The sequence below is a fragment of the Oryza brachyantha genome, chromosome 11 (assembly GCF_000231095.2).
Source record: "Oryza brachyantha chromosome 11, ObraRS2, whole genome shotgun sequence".
Classification (NCBI taxonomy): domain Eukaryota; kingdom Viridiplantae; phylum Streptophyta; class Magnoliopsida; order Poales; family Poaceae; genus Oryza; species Oryza brachyantha.
Window position 1 is genome coordinate 3,243,661 of NC_023173.2, and position 22,928 is coordinate 3,266,588.

The 22,928-nt window shown below is 37.7% G+C and overlaps 1 protein-coding gene across 1 annotated transcript; it reads left to right on the forward strand.

Moving 5' to 3' along the window:
* Positions 1-12,237: 12,237 nt before the first annotated feature.
* LOC102704096 (protein translocase subunit SECA2, chloroplastic) lies at positions 12,238-22,095 on the forward strand. The gene is made up of 29 exons (XM_006663207.3): positions 12,238-12,671; positions 12,767-12,831; positions 12,940-13,060; positions 13,635-13,726; positions 13,885-13,950; positions 14,450-14,514; positions 14,636-14,723; positions 14,828-14,893; positions 14,981-15,096; positions 15,587-15,677; positions 16,556-16,639; positions 16,770-16,862; positions 16,953-17,048; positions 17,138-17,223; positions 17,570-17,648; positions 17,716-17,829; positions 17,926-18,021; positions 18,095-18,158; positions 18,256-18,545; positions 18,892-18,947; positions 19,057-19,174; positions 19,285-19,365; positions 19,662-19,741; positions 20,116-20,170; positions 20,256-20,325; positions 20,394-20,583; positions 20,687-20,810; positions 21,178-21,252; positions 21,345-22,095. The coding sequence occupies exons 1-29, from the start codon at positions 12,260-12,262 to the stop codon at positions 21,516-21,518; spliced, it is 3,207 nt and encodes a 1,068-aa protein (XP_006663270.3). The 5' UTR covers positions 12,238-12,259; the 3' UTR covers positions 21,519-22,095.
* Positions 22,096-22,928: the final 833 nt, after the last annotated feature.

A 22,928-nucleotide genomic window follows, 5' to 3' on the forward strand; every position in this document is an offset into this window, starting at 1 on the left:
GTGGGTCCCGCTATTATAGACTCAAATTAGAGAGAATGAATGGAGAGACCGTTAAAGTAAAACAAGTTTGACTTAATAAATAAAATAGAGAGTTGGCCAAATAAATATTTGAAGAGTCAAATTTAAAGAATCTGTTAAAAATGCTCTTACCCTGAGTTACCCAATCAGGCTGCCTTGTTGTGCCATATTATTTTTAGATTTCTTTTCTGGTCCTTTACACCCATATCTCACGAACATCTAAATAATACTTTCTTTAAAAAATATATATAAAAGTTTATCATAGATTCTTAACTTTATAATGATTAATTTTATTATTTACATTATTAAATAGTTATGAAAAATTTTCATCTCTTATCTTTTACTCCTAATATGATTTTTTTTGAAGTTTTCTTGGAGAGAGATTGAAAATTTAGGTGAAATTAAATAGGAAACATTTCGTTGAGATGACAAAGTTCATGAAAAGAATATCAAATATTTTGTGATCACTTCACATGGGAAGAAGATAGGTATTAAGTTGAAACTTGCAGGCTATATTTACTATATTTTGACATGGGCCCTGGGAGGGGGGGGGGGGGCGAGTAATTAAGGCCGCATTCGGCTATATCCATAACTTAACTAAGACTCACTCGTTTTCGTGCGCATGCTTCCCGAACTGCTAAATGGTGTATTTTTTTAAAAAAAATCTATAGGAAAGTTGTTTTAAAAATCATATTAATATATTTTATATTTTTTAATAATTAATAATTAATTAATCATATTTTAATCTATTACTATGTTTTTCGTGCTAGACATAAGTTAACTTATGCCCTCATTTGCAGAACGAGGCCTAACTTCGCTTCAAAACGCACTACCACGTTGGTGGTACATCTTGATTTAGACTCCTTTAATCCGCATCCATCTAAATGGTAAGCTTACCAACAAAATTGTATTTAAGTAAAATATACTAAACCACTCATCACTAGTACCAAATTATTTGGATCGCTTTTGGGGAGAGAAAAGCTATATATACGTCTCCTTTTGGGTATATATACGTCTCCTTTTGAGTATATACGTCTCGTGTGCACAACAACATCATTAAAGCTTACCATACTATCTTTTTGTTTCTTTTTTACTTATAATTCAAAATTTTAATTTTTAATTAAATTTGGAATTGATTTTGGGCTCTTTTATTATAGTTTAATTTTTAGCCTTTGGCTTTTATATTGCCAAGAACACGTATAAAAAATTTTATTTATAAATTATTTTTTGGTCGCAAAATATACCGTTTGTCTTTTTTTTCTTCTTAAAAATAAGGGAAAGATCATCCCGTACGAATCTTCGATTATTCATCTTAATATTGTTAGGGGTGGAAATTGGTCAAGACCTATGTTCTTTCACAACCTTATTTAATTCTTAAAAAAATTTAACCACAAAACAAAACTCTATATAATTTTATTTTCAATCTGTTTTAAACTCGACTCTTAAATTTTATAAGTAAAATAGTTAGGTCCATTACCCCTAAATAGAGGTGGATATTGAGATTAACTCGGCTCGTTATCTTAAGGAGCTAAAAACCCAGCTCGGCTCGACTCATCTGCAAGCTTGAGCTGGCTGTTAGGCTCGCGAGACAGCGCTTGTGAGGGCAGAGGCGTCAGTCGTAGGTCGAGGAGCCGATGGCCAGGGAGGCTGACGCTCGGCTAGGAGACCTTGGGCGGGACGGCGCCGGCGCGAGCGACACCCACGTCGAGGTTGGCGCGCGGTCTGCAGAAGTCGTCGTCACTCGTCACGGTCCTGGAGCGCTGGAGGTTGGATCTTGGAGGCGGGCCGACGGCGGTGGGAGGAGGGACTTGGGAGTCCGGCCGGCGACGGCGGCGTAGGTGGGAGCGGGCGGTGGAGGCGCTTGGCCTGGGAGCAGCGAACCGGTGGCCTGCAGACTGCAACTGGGAGGCGGCAGCAGAGGTGGAAGCGGGTGGCGACGAAGCTAGCGGCTGGCGGCCGGTGGCTTGGGTTCTTCAGCGGCGGCAGGGGAGAGTGCAGCGGAGGCCGACTGGTCGCAGCTAAGAGGTGGTGAAGCTAGCAGCGAGCGGCAACCGGTGGCTTGGGTTCTTCACTTCTTCAGCGGCGGCGGCGAAGGCACTCCGTACTCTGCCTACTCTCACGCAGTACACGGTGATTAGTCCTTTGATTAGGGTTTGGATGTTGGGCTGTTAGGCTTTGGGCCTTCCCTGCGAAATAGCTCGAGCTGGCTCGTTATCTCTGACGAACTAAAATATCAGCTCGGCTCATTAGAAAAATAAAACGAGTCGAGTCGAACCGAGCTTATCACGAATCGAACAAGCTACCGAACCAAGAGCACTATATCCACCCATACCCCTAAATATCGTTAAGCCTATCCAGGTTGTTTTTTTGAAATCTAACCTATCCAGTTGAGTATATCACATACCCGTGTACGTGCGTGCAGCGGCACTAGCTATTAATTGTATAACAATCACACTCAATCAGTACAGGATATCTACATATGTTCATATACATATTCAGATAAAGTATACACGATATTCTACGGTACAATCTTCGGTGTATATGTATAAGTACTCTCTTCATATTTAAATAAATGACATGTTGACTTTTGAGCACATTTTTGACTATTTATCTTATTTAAAAATTTTATACAGATATATAAAGATGAAAGCTGTAATTACATACACTTAATAATAAATATAATCATAATAAATAAATAATATTATGTAAGTTTTTAATAAGACAAATAAACAAACGCATGCCAAAAGTTTTACCACAACTTCCACTAAAATATCAAGGGAGTATATAATAATGCGTTACCTGTACGGATACAATTATCGATCGATATCCTAGCTGGGCTAGTATAGCTGACAAGCTTTATTAGTTGTACGTACTAGTAAATTATGCACTTAATTACTTAAAAGGATAAATTATCCCAGCTAGCCTGTAGCCTGTAGGGTTACATATATTCTCAAATAAATGAGCCATCAAGTGGGACATTTTAATTCGATGGCTTAACAAGAAAGCAATTTCACAAGAAGAGCAATTTTACGGTCCAACAAAAATAATAAAAAGTATCTCGAGATACCGGTACCTCACGGTATCAAATCGTTTCTGATCGTTAGATCTAACAGCGCACATTCTACTTAGCTAAATACAATGGAGAGAAATGATTTGGTACCTCGGGATACTTTCTGTTGAACCGGAGCAAATCTCTTCGAAATACATATATTCGATCGGCATAATGCTGCATGTATATATCCGGGTACTATTCTGTCCAATTATATTTTCACGTTGACTTGCTACTTAATTGCTGGAAATTAGGGTTGTTGGAGCTGGTAGTTTACGTGTGGCGCACGTGAGTATGCAATTGCGACGAGGCTTCGATCTTTATCTGAGATGTAGGAGACAGCAACAACCGATCGATCGATCACCTGAACGGTGAGGTTTCATATTTAATTAGTATCGTTTTCATTTTGGATCTTGGTGATATATATCCATGCCCATGTATGATCCACCAACTTAACTAACTAATCAATCAATCAACTCGCTATAAGTTTAATCAACCTACTTCCGATTTTTTTTTTTGAAATTAGTTACGCTGAGGGTTCCTTACCGTTCTTCCCGCGAAAACCGCGGGAGCGCTGCGCTCCCGCGGATCCCGCAAGGTAAACGTCAAAACCATAAAAATCATGACGAATTTAAAAAAAAAATTTTAATTCAAAACCGCGTGGTAAACACAGTTACGGCACGGTTTTGCATGGTTACCGCGCGAAACAACGCATGAAACAACGCACTTGCTAAAACAAGACATGAAAACCGTGGTATACGTGGTTTTCCGTGCGGTTTTTGCGGCCAAAACCGCGGTTACCGCGAGAAGATCGCGGGTGTGCTGTCAAATGCAAAAAGAACATTAAAAAATCTTTAAAAGTACATGAAAAATAGGAAAATATTTTGTGACTATATTTGTGAGTTGTGACATAGGAAAAATAGGAAAACAGAACATATTTTAGGGAAAACAAGAAAATTTTCACATGACCTTTTTAAATTCTTGATATTGCAACATAAACATACACCGTCATATCACACTTACCAAATAATTCACACTAATAACAAATAACAACAACTTCATTTTAATTGCTACGTGACAACTATACCTAGTACCCATTATTACTAACGTGCTTATATAATTTTTCTCCATACATATTTTCCATATATATATTGTCGTATATTTGTATTTTATCATTATTTACCCTAGTGTCTAGTGCAAATTAATAATGACTCAACAACAAAATATTCTTAATCATCTTCCTATGAAATATTATTTGCAGTAGGCTATTTTTTTAATTTTGTTTCCCAAAATTCTTGTTTATGATTTTTAATTACGCCGAAAATACACTTTTTCATGAATTTCTTTGACAAAACTACATTATATATCAACCTATACAACATATATTTTTTCCATTAAATTTTCTCAAAATTTTTAAATTTCCTCAAATTTAAACTCGGTTACCGCGGCTTACTTAAGTCATGCCCCCACGGACCCCGCGGTTACCGCGAGATTGGAAACCCTGGTTACGATAGCTGGTTATGAACTAATTAACCAATATCAAACATTTGCAACCGAAGATAGTATAATTTCTATTCCAAGCTAAATTAGCTGAAATTGGACGTAGGGGTATTAACTAGGATCTAGCTCATTTATCATTCAAAATGAAGTTCATTTGTGTACGTAGTTTTGTCAAGCGAGGGAAAGCTAAATTTGTGTACGTACGACAGCGTATAGGGGACGTGTCACGTATGGCCACTCGTACATGTGTACGGCGGCCGTGTTTGGGGAGTTATGAGAAACAACTGTTTAGTAGCCAGTTTTCGAGAATTTGGAAAAAGCTTCTAAACCTAGCTTCTCTATATTCTGAATTCTTAGTTCATTTTTTAAAATCTGTAACTACGGATTCTTAAAAGCTATGAACCGTTTGGGACAGCTTCTGACACAAACAGATTCAGACAGAAACAGCTTCCGGAATAACTACAACCAAACAGGCCCCCTCTCCCGATCGATCGAATCGAAGCATCCACCGACCGGCCGGTCTCCTCCAGTCGGTCGGTCGATCGCTGCCTAGCTGGCATGCTGGATGCCTCAGCCATCCGTTCGTATAGCACTCTCACTATTTTTTAATAAGATATTATTGATTTTTCATTGACGTTCGACCGTTTTCCTTATTAAAAATTTTATTTAAATACGTAAAACTATAAATAAGTAATACATAAAATTCCTATAATAATGAATCAAATTATAACAAAATAACTAATAATCAAATATTTTTCTTAAAATAAAATGAATAATCAAACGTAAATATAAAAATCTGGCTGTGGGTCCCACCCCCAACCAGCTCTCGCATGTGCCGGCAGTAAACCGTACGTACGTGTAGGTGCTAGCTACGTACTTTGGCAGTTTGGCTAGGCTGTGCGTATATTCGTCTGGTTGGTGAATAATGTACTGTCGACTGATGATGATCATGGATCAGTAGTATCCCAACATGGCAAGACAGAAAGTTGGGATTATAACATCGCAGGATTACTGGCTTTTAAAATGTGGTTATGATCCATCTGATACAATAAATTTGGACAAATCTAAATGTCTAGATTTACTATACTATGAGTGATCATATCCACTCTTAGATTAAGATTTTCTAGGACATTTAGAGTATCACGCACCGAAAAATTAGGTTATACTGTCAAAGGCTATCGGCTTCAGGGGTGGAGCTACAGTATGTTCGTTGGGGTCAGCCGACCCCGATGACCTTCGGCGAAATCCATTGTTATATTGTTTAGGCAGCTAAGATAATACTAAAAATTAAGTAAGATTAGTGTATTCTGACCCCGGCGACCTTGATAAACCAATTTTCTAGCTCCGCCCCTGATCGGCTTTGTTGGAATGTTATTGCTTTAAAGAGTTTTTTTTTACAATGTTATTTCCAAATAGGACATCTACCCTAGAATGTCATCTTAGATGATATTGTTCTCGGACTCTTAATGACTCTGCGTTTAATTCTTAATGACATGGAAAGATTTTAGAGCTATTAGATTATGCCATCTTCACAAAGTGGCTCCCTCTATCCACACTTTGCATATTTTGCCTATAAATGACTACTAAAATTCAAAAAAAGTATTATAGTTTTTTATGTATTTAAAACCCATTGGTTGTGTTATGGGATGATGCCTAGAAATGGCTACTAAAATTCAAAAAGTACATTTTTATGTATTTAAAAAATTTAAATATGTTAAGTTATTAGTGAGCTTCATAAGTTATTACCCGTCAAATACCAGTAACATGTTATAAGTTACTATCCATTAGAAATATTCCCTCCGTTCCTAAATATTTGACGTCGTTGACTTTTTGACACATGTTTGATTTTTCGTTATATTCAATTTTTTAAAACTATGTAAAGCTATATATATGCATAAAAGTATATTTAACAATAAATGAAATGGTATAAAATAATTAATAATTATGTAAATTTTTTGAATAAGAAAAATAGTTAAATGTGTATAAAAAATTCAACGGCGTCAAATATTTAGGGACAAATGGAGTAAAAGGGAGTAATGTATACGTGACGGGTGGTCTACCCTACGGCAGATGAGGGATTTGATCTGTTACACACAGGGGTTTTGGCGTACGAAAAGAGATAATCGTTGATATACCGTTTTATAAGATGTTTAACTTTTTTTTACAACTTTTGATCATTCGTTTTATTAAAAATTTAGTATAAATATAAAAAATGATAAGTTGTGCTTAAAGTTCTTTTGATAATAAAATAACTCACAAATAAAATAAATGATATTTTCATAATTTTTTAAGTAAGACAAATGATCAAACATTGTAGACAAAAAAAATCAAATATCTTGCATTATGAAACGGAGGGAGTATCATGGTACGGTGGGAGTAGCTGCTCTCATGTGGATTACGTTTAACTAATCACGTTTCCCGTTTCATCGTGTACTCCATTTGTTTGTATTGAAGTTATTTAATTTTTTTTCTAAGTCAAACATATCTAAGTATAATTAAATTTATAGAAAAAATATACTAGAATTACCACGCAAAATTAGTTTCATTAAACCCATCATTTTGTATATTTCTCTAATATATTTATTTTATATTATAAATTTTGTTATATTTGATAAATCTAAAATGATTTATAATAAAAAAAGAGAAAGAAGCAGTATATACTCGCCTCGTTTCAAAGATAAACAAATTTTCATGGATGAATATAGGTGTACTCACTTCTTCTTTAGATTCGTTTTCAAAAGTTAATATTTTTCGAAAGGAGCGAGTATTATGATATACTATACTATATTCGTGCCGTTTTTGTACACGGTACAGCTCAGGACGCACACGAACATACACCACACTGACACCACAACATATGCGCACACATGCGTGCGCGTCTCTACCACACGCTTAGAATTTTGGGTACACACGTATGAGGGAAAAAATCCTTGGATGAGACGCATGAGCTAGATCAAACTCGCGTGGACCACTCGCACACCCGTGCAGCTAGCCACCCGAGCAAAGTTCTCGCCACATTTTATTCGTGCGTGCTTGGTCGGCAGATTACAGGATAACAGCCAACAGCAGAGGTGTTGCATGTATGGGAATAGATGCCAGATGCAGGGGTAGCTTCAGGTTGTACAACAGGGGTTAGATCATATGGAAGAACCGGTCAGGGTGTTAACCATGTCGCCCTGCTTATATGTCCATATAGTTAATCTGGGGCTGGTCGTTAATTAATTAGTTGTGCAGCTAATAACATTAACGTGTATCAATTACCTCAAGTTTGGTATCACAGAAAATCAAAGCATGATTTTGTCCCACACGAATGAACAGACCTTTGCCTCGGAACGGGATCCATATGCAATGCAACAGCATAGATAGTAGAACTACGCACAATTCCTTTTATTAATGTCCATGGCAATAGACCGTTGCTAGCGTGGCTGTTGCTACAATGCCGTTATACCGTTTTGCTCTGTTCATCAGAAAACACTGCATTCCTTATATGTTAAAAGTGGGTAGCAGTGTGGGTCCCTCAATCAGGTGGTAAGAGCAATTTACACTCACCACAATATACTAGAAGAGATTTAAGGTGGGGTCTACTGCATGATCCTCATTCACAGAAGTAGCACAAAACCCTGCAGCAACAGGGAAACTCTGTATATTACAACAAATAGGTAGTGCAGCTCCATTTCTCACGTCCTACATTAAGGAAGGTGGTTAATTATTTTCAGATTAACAACCGGTATATCTTTTACTTTTGTTTATACTTATTGAAAAAAATTAAAATTTTAATATTAAATTTGGAGTTAATTTTAGGGGTTTCCTTCACCAATTTTATTTTCTAGCTTTGACTTTTATGATACTAAGAATATATATATAAAAAATTATTTACAAATTATTTTTCGTTTGCCAAATATGTCGTTTTGGTTTTTGCATCAAAATCAAACAATCAACTCATTGTGTTCTTTTGGATATTTTTGATGAAAGGTTATTTGATTTTTTAATAACTATTTAATGATCCAAACGACGGAATCAACTCCTATAAAGTGAAAAATCTATTTTAGAAAGACAAAATGATAAACTTCTATATAAATTTATTTGTAAAAAAAATACCCCGTTTACTTTGGGAAGCATGGAAAAATATAAGAAAAATCATGCTAAAGATCACAACATATATTACTCTCCCAGTCTTATGTTAAAGGACATTCTGATCTTTTTCAATGTCTAACCGCTAAAACTTGCAACATCGTCTTTTCGCTTCTGCTTATATTTATAGGCTAAAATTTAATTTTTTTTATCATACTTTATTTTTCAGCCTTAGCTTTTAAATCGAAAAGAACACGTATATAAAAGTTTTATTCATAAACTATGTTTCGTTTGCAAATATGTCATTTGGTTGTTTTCCTTAAAAAGACGAATAATCACCCCTTATGATATACTCCCTCCATCCTAAATTGATCATCATACAAGGCAGGCTTGGGTACAAAGACAAAGAATCTATTTAATCAGCATTGAAAAAACTAGAGTCACACATCCCAAGCTACATGCATACATGTAAAATTGAAATTTGTAAATCACATAAAAACTGATTGGATAGTTGCATGTAAGCATTTAATGTGCATGTGAACCAAAGGGGTTTTTGCACTATAATTAATGCATAGTAGGCTCTCTTCTCTTATATGACGATCAATTTGGGATTTCTCTTTTTCTCTTATATGATATCAATTTGGGATGAAGGGAGTATGTAGTAAAAATGAGTAATAATTTTGATACAGAACAAATATACAATCGAAACAAATTTAGATTTACAAAACTATAGTAGGTATCACTACATTTTTCACCAACTCAATTAAGCTTTAAACAATTTGATTTTGTTTTTATAAAATGAAACGATCGAACGAAGTTAATATACAATGAACTTTTTGTCGGTGGAGTCAAGAAAAATCCGTCTAATTATCTAGTCACGATCATGCATCGTCGTCCTCTGCTCAACGTACGTACGGTCGCCGGCAGCAGAACGCCGACGTAGGTACGTACATATATACGCATTCGACGGCGCCGCGCCGGGCCTATTTCGTGTTGGAATGTGCCGGATTAATTAAGCTTCATCTAGCGTGCCGTACGTGCTAGATAAATTACTCCAGTACGCACTGCACTACTACTATTTGCCGGCATGTGTAGAAGCAAGTGTAAGAAACTTAATTAGAAACGTACTACAAACGATTATATATACCCTATCGTTTGGTTCACTATCGCTTTTAATTTCTCCGTGTCACATTTTGATTCATGTCATTTAATTAGCAGATAAAAAAATTATAGCGAGACTAGCCGTGTTAACCATCGCATAAATCATTGCATTTGTGTGCGTCGTCGTGTACAACGAGATAGAAGATCGATGATCTAGCGGAGATCCAGTGATAGTGCTCGACTGAGACATTTTGTACGTTACAGTGGAGCACACACCGGGTCGATGTGGCCGACATGTGGCCCCGTTCAGGCCTGGTAATAGATTAGTAGTACATGATTAATTAAATTATTAAAAAATATAAAATAGATTAATATGATTTTTTAAAAAAACTTTCCTATAAACTTTTTTTTAAAAAAATACCCCGCTTAGCCATTCCGAAAACGTGCGCGTGAAAAACGAGGGAGGCTTAGTTTTTTTTAGTAAGGAAAAATACATGTGTCATAAGTATTTCTCGATACCTGCATGCGCCAGCAATTTTGCAAAGAGGGCCCTTGAAGATGGCCAAATTAACCTAAGCTCAGAACTTTTACAACAAAGAACTTTAGGAGATAAAAAAAGCAATCAGGTCATTTGTTGTTTCTCCGCCTGGACAAAGACACCTATGGCAACAACGACGGTGCTTTGAAGGGTACAAGCAGCCACAGATGAACACCAAGAAGGGAACCCAAACGGGACCTCCGATGGAGGTTAAAGCTTCATTGACTACAACAAGAAAGTTCAGCCACTCCTTTAAGATCCGTCTCCATAGACAAAAAAAAAGTCGACGTTCTTATCGATGTATTGCCGGAGATGAAGCTGAAGGCCAGCACAACCCGCTAAAATACAAACCTGTAGCACATCCAGTTAAAGACGCCATGGGAAAACTCGAAGCTATCATCATGAGGGATCAACAACCATGGTTTTGCACCGAGACAAGAGGAAGCAACGCCGTCGACCTCTTGAGCTGCATAGAGAAAGAAAAGCACAAACAAAACAGAAGGATTAACCCCACTATGGGATATACCCGACTACCTGGACCCTCCTCCCCGCCGCCAGCGACCGAAGCCGCCGGAATCAGAGGGGAAAGGGGGTCGGACGACCTCTGCTCTTCCTCTAGCCTCGCGGCTGGCGCGAGCTCAGGCAAGCGGGCGAGCCGGCTACGTCGGCGGCACAACGCACGAAAGCTTGGCCTGGGGGTGCAAGTGCGGGTAGCCAGGCACGCGGCAAGCGCTCGCCGCACTAGCTCCGGGCGTGGGACGCTGGTCGCCTCCGACTCCGCCATTCAGCCTTTTCCTTTGAGGCGAAGGAAAGAGCCCCCTAGTTTTCGAGGAAGGTTTAGTTGAGTTATGGTGATGGCCGAAACGCGGTATAATGAGCTCTATGACCATGACCATGGACGATGAGTGTTCGCCCTTGGTCTACATGGATCAGAGGCCCAGCTAACGCATGAAACACTCCGCCTAGGAAGTATGGTCGCAAGACCAAAACTCAAAGGAATTGATGGGGCCCTGCACAAGCGATGGAGCATGTGGTTTAATTCGATACAACGGACCATGACCAAGGACGATGAAGTGACCCGGCCCTCCACAAGGACGTGCATGTACCCATCAAAGTCATGCATCACAACACGTTGATCTAGTCTTTAAAAGTATACATGAAGATATAGGTCTGGTTCTCTAGCTGACCAAACCGCCCTTCACACTTGGCAAATTTGGCCATTCAAAATTGTCTTGCCAACTGTGGGTCCCATACATAGCCCTACACATATTGTCTTTCTCCACATATCTAAAGAGTTTAAATGAAAATGTTTTTAGGGTGTGTAGTCAGTATGGAGAGAACTTTTTTTGGCTATTTGGTCAAATAGACAAATAGAGAGCCATAAATAGAGATACTATTGAAGATACTCTTAGGGACACATTGTACACATTTTTGCGATTAAGAGATTTAGATGAAACTCAACCCTAAAGGCATAAAGTGAACTTTTTTCCATGCAGTAATCCGGACCCAACCGAAGCATTAACAACGATTTTAGTTATCTATTAATTAATAATTAATGTGGGAATTAATTATCTTATTTTTAACATTGTAATGCATGTGTTGGAGCTTAAATATTTATCAAAACTAGTACTCCCTATGTTTCACGATGTAAAACGTTTTAGTTATCTGTAGATTCATCTATTAACCTATATATATTGTTTATATATATGTCTAAATTTAATATATATGAATTAGGGAATGCTAGAAAGTCTTACATTATGAAATGAATATAGTAAAATTTAGCTTGGAGAGCCATGTAGCAGCTCTGTTGGAGATGCTCTGACTACGGAAGCCGGTGCAAATCTAGTCCAAGATTAACAGGCCCAGAATGGGCCTAATATTGGAGGCCCATGTACGAATCCATGGCCCACATGTAAGGCCTTGTCCCTTCGTCCCCACCTGCACTCTCCCCGTTGCGTGCTCCTCATCTCTCACCCCCTCCCATGGCGCTCGCCGCCGGCGCCGGCGCCGCCGCTGCGCCCTCTCTCCCCTCCTCCCCTTCCATCCTCCTCGTATCCTCCGTCAATACCGCGCCAGGAATCTGCCCCAGCAGCTCCAAACGATCCCCGGTCTACAGCGCCTGGTCCAAGCGGCGGTCTCCTCCTGCTCGTGCTCCTCTCTCCTGCGCCGCCTCCACCGCCCCCGTCTCGGCAGCCGCTGCGGAGAAGGGTGCTTCGTGGAGGGATCTATGCAGCCTCAACGCCTGGGTGGTGCAGGACTACCGCCGCCTCGTGGGCGCGGTTGGGGCGCTCGAGCCGCGGCTCCGGGGGCTCCCCGACGAGCGGCTCAGGGCGAAGACGGACGAGTTCCGCGCCCGCCTCGCCCGTGGGGAGACGCTCGCCGACGTCCAAGCAGGTTCCGCCGCCGCCGCCGCTTGCCCTCCCAGTGCCGAGGTTTTGTTTGGTCTGACGTCTGATTGCGTCGGTGCGTTGCTTGCTTCTTCTATGCAGAGGCGTTCGCTGTGGTGAGAGAGGCCGCGAGGAGGACGCTCGGCATGCGCCACTTTGATGTCCAGGTATCCTGAGCTGATGAGCTTCAACTCACTTGGTGGAGGTGATTGAGCTGGTGTTGGACTTTTGGTTGTGGAGATGATTGACCTCTGTTTCGTTGATTTCTGTGTCAGATAATTGGTGGTGCTGTACTGCATGATGGGTGCATTGCGGAGATGAAGACTGGCGAGGGGAAGACGCTTGTGTCTACTTTAGCGGCGTATCTCAATGCGCTCACAGGCGAAGGCGTTCATGGTACTGTATGAGTTGATAGGTCACATTTTGTCGATCAATCTGGCTGGTGTATGTGGTTCTGTCTAATCTATATTATGCCATGTGCAATTAGGCATTCAGGCTAGACCTCTAGATAGATAACTGTTGGTTGACTGCACTTTTTTGTGTTAGTAGCCGCCATATTTCATACATTCACTTGCTGACTATTGTCTGCTGCTTCTGCTTCACAAATCACAATGTATAACGATTAGACATTTAGTGGACCACATCTTTCCCCTGTCATTCCCTTTAGATAACTACACATAAAAATTCTCAGTTTCTTTTTTGCGAGTTAGACATTTAATATGATCCCATCCTCAGTTTCTTTTTTGCTACTAATAATCATGATTCAAAATTTATATGTTCATTGCTAGTAGTATGGAACATATACTTCTTGGTCACGTTTGAAGATTTGAACAAATACAATTATCCAAGGTTTATTTCTTAGTTGGGTATATATATTGATGATCTCACTGACGCACTTAGAACATTTCATGTTAAACTCTATTTAGTATCCACTTCTTCAGATTTTAAAAGCACTTTGATCCATTTTCAGTTGTGACTGTAAATGATTATTTGGCACAACGAGATGCTGAGTGGATGGGTCGTGTGCATCGCTTTCTTGGTCTTTCCGTGGGTCTAATTCAGGTATTGACATTATAGTGAAAAATGCTTTTGTTGTACAATCTAGACTTCCTCTTTCTGGCGTAGAAATACCTGGTATTATTACTTTATTTTTAGAATTATATCATTGGAGGCAAACGTATAACTTAGTGTCACTCTGCCTTTTTTTTTGACATCACAAGGCTGGTATGAAGGCTGATGAGAGAAGAGCAAACTATATGTGCGACATTACATACACTAACAACTCGGTAAGATGCCCAGTCCAGGGACAATTTTTAGTCAGCCTTGTCATGTGGTTATTTAGATTTAGGGGACAATTTTTTCCTCTGTGGTAACTCTGTGTATTTCTTTGAGTTGACTCTGGAACTTTCACTAGACGCTAATAGTGACTACTGACCAGCACATACAAATACTTGTACATGGATCCTTTTACCTTCTTATTGTACTCCCTCTGTTTTTTTTTTAATTTTGCGCAATTGGTTTTTAGGTATACTTTTGAGCATTCGTCTTATTTTCAAAAAAAATTATTAATTATTTTGTTATGATTTAATTTATTGCTATAGGAACCTTAAGCATGACTTAGAATTTTGCATATTTGGATAAAATATTTGAATAAGACGAACAGTCAAACATAGATCTAAAAGCAATAGTGTCAAATAAAAAAACCGGAGGGAGTAGTATTTTTATGGTATTATTCAGTGAGTTCTGCATATATCTTGGGTCTCAAAGACTACTCATGACTTATAGGAGCTTGGATTTGACTATCTTCGTGACAACTTATCACGGAGCAAAGAACAACTAGTTATGAGATGGTACATTTTAGACTTCTACTTTTACATTTCAGAATTTCGGTTTCATCATGTTTTCCTTTTTATTTGAAGGGAGCACATTAGGGGAGAGTTTCACTATTAAAAGTAATACATGATTTGATAGGCCAACACCATTCCATTTTGCAATTGTGGATGAAGTGGACTCGGTGCTTATTGATGAGGGAAGAAACCCATTGTTAATAAGTGGAGAGGTTTAGTGCTAATTTCTTCTCTAGTCTTGTGCTTACAGAGATCTGCGTTTCAGGACTGATCAAAATGTAAGATATTTACTAAACTTTTCCTATATTGTTATTAGGATAATAGAGATGCGGCACGGTATCCAGTATCTGCTAAAGTTGCAGACCTTCTCATGGAGGGCGTTGTGAGTATTCTGCTTGCATGCCAGAACTAAATATTACAAGGGGTTTTTCTAGTAACTGCTAAACAGTTATATTGATATATTCTGCAGCATTATACAGTTGAACTAAAGGGCAACAATATAGATCTAACAGAGGAGGGAGTTACTTGTGCTGAGATGATTCTTGGGACAAATGATCTGTGGGATGAGAATGATCCTTGGGCAAGGTGCCATCACAGTTTATTTTTTATTTAGTTTTAGTCTGAATGTGGTTTTCTTGCCTTATCAATTGGAATATTGCTAGGCAATTACTGAGTTGCAGTTCTTTGTGCTTTTGTCGAATGCATTAAAATTGATGAGTACTAACCAGCAAGACAGAGATGTTATTGTTATTCCATGGCAACCTTGAGTTGTTTAGAAAGTAGTGCTCCCTCTGTTTCATATTGTAAGATGTTTTGGCTATGTCTAGATTTATCTATTGATCAATGCATATTATTTATACACATGTCTAGATTCATATCTAGAAAGTTTTACACTGTGAAATAGAGGTAATAGTTGTTTTATTCCGGTTTACATCTTTTATCATCTCCACAACTAAATAACTGCTGAACCTACAGAGTTAATGAATGTCACTTCATGAGATATACAACCAACATCTAGCAACTTTGACATGCATTGACTAGTGATTATAACCATAAACGTGTCACAATGTTACAGATTTGTAATGAATGCATTGAAGGCCAAAGAGTTTTACCGTAGGGATGTCCAATATATTGTGAGGGATGGTAAAGCTCTCATAATTAATGAGGTAACTGTCTCAGTTTCAGTATTGTTGACAAGGACTCTGTTAGTTTCATACTTACCACATATCCATAATACAGAGGCAAAGTTGTCTGTTACGTAAAGCATTGAATATGATCATGACATTCTATTTCAAAGAACCAACTCGCAGATGTTAATTCCAAAAACAAGGTTGCTTCTTTAAAGAATATATTTACAAGCAATATTAGATGCTCAATTCACAACAGCAAGGCTTTTTTAGTGTATTAGAAACAGAAAAGTAGCATAATTACACTTCTTAATATCATATAAAATAGATTGGAACAGTCCCAAACAATTGTTGATGCACTAGATACAAATATACAATGCTTTCAGTAGTATTGCAAGTCTAGTAAAACATTCGAGAATAACATTGCTCTGCTGGCTTAGACCAACAGTGCATCCAGGATGTGCTATTCCTTTGTGAGCCTTTCCATTGTTTCCATATCTTTGGGTATATCTCCTCAACCGGTAGTAGTAGTAGTACAGCACCAATCTAATAACTGCTGAACATATCCCATTATAATATTATGCAATACACCAGTTCTAAAACTGATGTGACTTGATGGGCTTTACAAAGTAATCTATTTTATGGGATGACTAGAACTTCCAATTGTTTATTTGGAACTTCATTTCATGCTTTAGCAATCATGATTTGGAAACTTTCTTTCAAGATAGATTGGCATGTCCACCCTACAGTACTATGCTGTTCCAATTAATGGCATTACTAGCAGCAATCTTCTTACTATTTTTGAGCTTATATTCTATATATCCTCTTGATCTCAAATTTTCTTATGAGTTCATCAATGTTGCATATTTTGGTAAGTCTGTGCTCTAGGACAATAATGCTATGCTAATTTTCTTCAGCTAACTGGCCGAGTTGAACCAAAAAGAAGGTGGTCTGATGGTATTCATCAAGCAGTAGAAGCAAAAGAAGGCCTCAAAATTCAGGTCAGTATTGACTTATACATAGCCAGCTTATACAAATGGATATAGATATCATATTACACTGATTATTTTCCTCATTTTGTGAAAATTTATGATAATTTCTACGTCCAATACTAATTTCAATTTTCATCAGGCAGATTCAGTAATCGTGGCTCAGATTACATATCAATCTTTGTTTAAGCTCTATCCTAAGCTCTCTGGGATGACAGGGACAGCTAAAACAGAGGTACAGACGTCTTGTATCTATTTAACTATTATCTGGGTTGATCTTACTTTTTTTCATTTTTGCTCAAATGAAATAATGCTGATTTTATAGGAAAAGGAATTTCTGAAGATGTTTAAGATCCCCGTTATTGAAGTGCCCACAAATCTGCCAAATATACGGGTGGACTTGCCTATCCAAGCTTTTGCAGTAAGGATTATTGATGATTAGTGCATAAAATAATATGCAGTTTCTCTTATCTGTGAAAAAAAAGAGTTGTATATCTTTGCTCTTTGTAGACTGCAAGAGGTAAATGGCAATATGTCCGGGCAGAGGTAGAGTCCATGTTTCATTTGGGTCGTCCAGTTTTAGTTGGCACTACAAGGTGAACTTCCAAATAGCAAATCTATTTTTTTTTTGTTACAATCCAAAATAATATGATCACGACTGCATGAAATAACACCAAGCTTACTTTATTTATGAACTATGACTATTAGATTCCTCCACCTGAATTCTGAACCGTGGAATTTTTTGATGATATATTTTTTTCCTATAGTGACAGTGTTCATCTCTTATAACTTTTTCTATTTCTATCGTAGTTGGGATTATGAACATGCAGTTGTGTACAACAAACAATTTCACCTCTCCATCTTATCCCTTAAGGGAGAATGGGAGATATGGGGTCTGTTTTTTAGTTTGAAACTAATGGTGTATATATACACCTGCTGCAGTGTTGAAAGTTCAGAGTACTTGTCAGATCTTCTTAAAGATCACAATATTCCTCACAATGTCCTTAATGCGAGGCCAAAGGTTTGATATCTTGCTTTTATTTCAACTTTTCCTCCTCGTCTACAGCTAAGTGCATCATTCTCAACAGTATGCTGCAAGAGAAGCTGAAATTGTTGCACAAGCTGGAAGGAAACATGCTATTACAATTTCAACTAACATGGCTGGCAGAGGAACAGATATTATTTTAGGTGGTAACCCTAAGGTTAGTCCATATTTTTAGTCTTTTGTCTGTGCATTTTCTTCTATCTCAAAACTACTAATAACATTATCGTCATGGACTGATCCTTCTCTTTACTAGATGCTTGCAAAAGAAATTATAGAAGATAATGTACTTCCATTTCTTACCCATGAACCCCCAGATGTTGAAACCGTAGGCGAATCAACATCCCACAAGGTGGTTTATTTACAGCCTTCTATACCTAAAAACTTCACAGGTTTTTCATGCTGTTTCCCTTTACTTTCTGTAGGGTCTCTCCAAGATTAAACTTGGGCCATCATCCCTAGGCCTTCTTGCTAAAGCTGCAATCATAGGTAAGTATTGAAGTATCAATAACTGTATATACTACTTCTAGAAAGCTATTATTGTTTTTTTTTTGTTTGGCTCACCACCCTTTATTATTACTTGTAGCGAAATATGTTCATAGAAGTGAAAGAAATGAATGGTCTTTTCAAAAGGCCAAATCCACTATTGCCGAATTTGTAGAAATGAGTCATACAATTGGGATGGAGAAACTGCAAGATCGCTTGTCTGAAGAGTCTGAGATGTATCCTCTTTGTGATACAATAGGACTTGCTTATCTTACTGTCTTGAGGGATTGCGAAATTCATTGTTCTGCTGAAGGTACTGAGGTGAAGGCATTAGGGGGGCTCCATGTAATAGGAACTTCTTTGCATGAATCACGCAGAATAGACAACCAAGTAAGGGGATACTTGCTACCTGTGATGATGCTTACAATTTTGTATCCCATGAAACCCGGTACAGGTGATTTGATGTTTGAGATCAAATAATTTCAAATTTAGTAAACTGGCACTGAACTGCAAAGCAAACATATTCAGTCACATGCAGTCGCCGGTGAATTTGTGTTCTTGTTTTGCTGTTTTCTCCCCTTTGACTAGTCTGTAGTGTCCTGTGGAATTGTCACGTGCAAAGTTTGTTCTTTTGGTACAATCTTTGTCTTCTTAGGCTGTAGTTACTGAATATAGCCATGAGTTATGAAATGTTTGCTGCTACTGTGTCATTAAATTTGTAATTTTTTTTCCCTAGTTGCGTGGCAGAGCTGGCAGGCAAGGTGATCCTGGGTCAACAAGGTTTATGGTTAGGTATGTCTGTACCCAAACATAAGTATTTATCTCTAATAAATTTTGGCATCTATTGTATGATCTTCTTATCTATTCACTCCAAGCTAACTGTTCCTCGTTGGTGAACCAGCTTACAAGATGAAATGTTCCAGAAATTCAATTTGGACACTGAGTGGGCTGTCAGACTTATATCAAGGATAACAAATGATGAAGACATAGCTATTGAGAGCAATGCTGTAGTAAAACAGGTCATAGTGCTTTTTCTTGCTATATGACAGACATCAGCGATTCAGCATTTCTTTTGTTTTGGCATGACGGTCTTTTCTCTTGTTTAAATGCATTGCTTTTACAAATGCAGCTTCTAGGTCTTCAAATCAATGCAGAGAAGTATTATTTTGGCATAAGGAAAAGTCTAGTTGAGTTTGATGAAGTCTTGGAGGTATATTATTATTCCGGTTAACATATTTTTCCTAACTTGTATACCAATTTTGGTAGTTGAACTCTGCTTTATTTTACTGGTCGCTGCACACTACTGTTGAATGCCCTTCGGGAGTCTTAACTCATATCAACTATGCCATGTGTTACTTTCTAATCTAGATTCTAGACCAAATGGTTATGCTTTTCATTGTACTTATTCCAATTGACATAACTTGGCTGAGTTCCTAACCAGATTAAAGGGTACTCTTTATATTGCATTTTTTACTTATTAAAGGGTACTCTTTATATTGTTGATAGGTCCAAAGAAAGCACATTTATAACCTTAGACAGGTGATATTATCAGGTGACTCAGAAAGCCTAAGTGAGCAAATCTTTCAGTAAGTTTACCTTCTCTTATTAGATTCAAATTGTAGTTAATAAAATGGTCAATTGAGAGCTAGAGACATTCAGACATATTCTAACACATTCATTCTCTTGGATCAAAGGCACAGAATAGAAAATATATTTGTAAGGGTATAGCCAGATAGGTTCAGAAGCATGCTACTGGCTGGGATGTTAATATGTTATTCAATTAAACTTGGTGCTCTAATTATCATGTAATTGTGATTTTTTTTAATTGCCAACTTACTCAAGAGTTTAAAAATAATGTATCACGTGCAATGTGTTGCTTTCTATTGCTCTAACATTTTTGCTTGCATGATTGCTGTCTTGATAAATATTGTTTGCATGCCTTCACTTGAAATAATTTTAGGTACATGCAAGCTGTAGTTGATGATGTTATCCTAGTAAATGTTGATCCCCAGAAGGTACTTCAGCAGACCTGATTCTTAAATTTCTTTCTAGGATGTTTATTTTTGCTTCTATGGCAGTTCACCTAACCTTTTCTTTCAGCCTCCTAACACGTGGAAGTTGGCAAGCCTTTTGGATGAGTTTGTCAGTCTAGGTGGAACATTACTTAATGGTAATGCACAAGTGATATTGAGCCCTGCTCATCTTCAGTACATATCCTGATCTTTAGATGTTTCGCAGAACCATTCAAAGAAATTCAAGAGAAAGACATACTATCATCACTTGAGCAAATTCATGGATGTGGTCCTGTGAATGTTGATAATTTTACTCTTCCAAATATGCCAATGTCACCTAATTTATTCAGAGGTATCCATAAGAGAGCATCTTCAATGATGCGGTGGCTTACCATTTGTGTTGATGATTCATCGAAGTGAGTTGTGACATAATGTTCCATATATGGTTTTCCTTGATGTGTAGTTTCACTTCCATCTACAGTTACTGATAATTTTTCTGTACTCTGACAAACTATCCAGGAAAGGGAGATACACTTACATTGTCAATGTACTTCGCAAATATTTTGGAGATTTTCTAATAGCTACATACTTGGATGCTGTGCAAGAGTCTCGTTATGATGATGCATACATTCGAGGAATTGAGGTTTGCTTCTATCTATCACTAATTTGTTTATGCATTCTTATTGGAGATAAAGCCCAACTGAACCCTGTGCATCATGGAACCTAAGTTCATATACAGTATTGGGCACTATGCAATCACTGAATCATTCTAGGCAGCATATTTTCTATAAACATTTTTAAGCCCTGAACAATTTATGTAATGCAGTCTGTTCATTCTACAAACTAATATGTGATTAAAATTAAATAAAAAGAATATCGACTGACGGGCTAATGTGAATTATGGGGAAGTATGGCATTTGTTGACAAGTTCTTTGCCTTACCATGACTGTAATCTTTTCTAGTCAAAGCATATTTGTTGTCCATTATCTTCAATATTTGTTGAATTGCAGAGGGAAATACTTCTAAAGACTCTTGATACTCTGTGGAAGGACCATTTGGTGAACATGAACAAGCTTAGTTCTGCGGTAGTTTCAATATGTTACTCTAAATCTGCTAATTTACTCTTCTGTCAACTTTCTGGTGTTGACTTGATTTTGATTTTTTTTTCTTCTTTTAGGTGAATGTTCGGAGCTTTGGACATAGAAACCCTTTAGAAGAATACAAGATTGATGGTTGTCGGTTCTTCATCTCGATGCTGAGTGCCACACGAAGATTAACAGTGGAATCACTACTCCATTACTGGACATCTCCAATGGAGTCTGAGGAAATCTTCAATACGGGTGATAAATAGCCAAAAACACAATCATACAATATATAAACTTCTCAATAGAAAGCCCACCATGCTCCTGAAATTCTGATGCATTACTCATCGTATCGGAATGTGATCTGGCCAAAATCACCTCCATCATTCAGGAAAGCTTGTATGGACAGCTTGACTCATATGTCAGTCACGTTGCGCTTTCACATGGGTAGCATTCCCCAGGAGTCTAGGTAGTTTAGTCACTAACTTTATTTTAACAGAATTACGAAGCAATAGCACCACATGTCATAGAACTAGAAATCAGAACTTTGATGTGAAATAGCTTTTGTGCTAATGCTAACTGCAAAGTCTGTACAAATTTTGACTTGCGCTCACATCTTGATGCAAAATAATGGGTGTTTACCAACAAGGTGGTAGTACTTCTAATGTAGAAGTACATATTCATTTATTGGCTATTGTCCACATTGTATTATCCCTATCACCATTGTCATCCCCACAAGTCCACTTTGTACTTTGGCTGTGAGTGAAATGTGTACCGACCGTGTCTGAATTTCAACTTTTCATGTACTGAGCACTCTAGAACCTCTCATTTGCTCACCACTCTCTTGTCAAACGGAGTGTATGTGGAATCTCTTGTGGACAATGAATTCTTGCCCTTCCTGTGCTAGTGGCAACATTTGACATTTGAGTGGTCGTTGCCTTTTCATGACGATGGTAAGTCAATCGATTGAGGTCTGCGTGACATGTTTTCACATTTTCAGAATACCTTTCCAACCCTTTATTTGAGCTGATGCACGGGATGTGTATTTCCATTTGCTTGCACTGCACCTTATGTATTTGGTGTCCAAAATATGTTATATCAAAAGTTGGCCCGATAACATGTGACACATGAAGGCCTGTGAATCTTTCTTATATTGTTTCAGTACAGTATCTAAATTCTTAGAAGATGCGTGAGCGTGCCAGTCAGTTTAATTTTACAACTAACAAGATAAACAATAAAGCAAGTCAATAGGTAACTGAGAATCAAGCTAATCGAATGTTGATGTAGCAGTATTTAGTCGATAGACTGAGCAATCCGTTATTAAAAACTTGATCGGCTAGGAATTCGATATGAATATGGTTGAATAATAATTGAATGAATAATGAATACTTTGATATGATAGGCCAAAACCAACTAATCATGTGATACTTACAAGTCGACGCAACATAAATAACTACCAATCTAAATAAATAAAGTCGATTGGTGTAGAAATAATGCAGTAAGGCAATCGACTATTCTATTGATATAATATAACAATTATGTAGATCGGTAAAGATCATCGACTATAATCAATTGATAACTAACCAAGATCTATAAAATATAAAATATCTAGTCTAGCTTACTAGGAATAATCATAGAAGATCAGACCAAACCGAGACAGTTTAAGACTATGCCTAGCA

What these genes read in the sequence shown, in the direction of transcription:
- LOC102704096 (XM_006663207.3), top strand. Translation starts at nt 12,260, where the DNA reads ATGGCGCTCGCCGCCGGCGCCGGCGCCGCCGCTGCGCCCTCTCTCCCC. An exon ending in TGCTAAAGCTGCAATCATAG is followed by an intron (nt 18,159 to 18,255) that starts GTAAGTATTGAA and finishes TATTACTTGTAG; the next exon opens with CGAAATATGTTCATAGAAGT. An exon ending in TAAATGTTGATCCCCAGAAG is followed by an intron (nt 20,171 to 20,255) that starts GTACTTCAGCAG and finishes CTTTTCTTTCAG; the next exon opens with CCTCCTAACACGTGGAAGTT.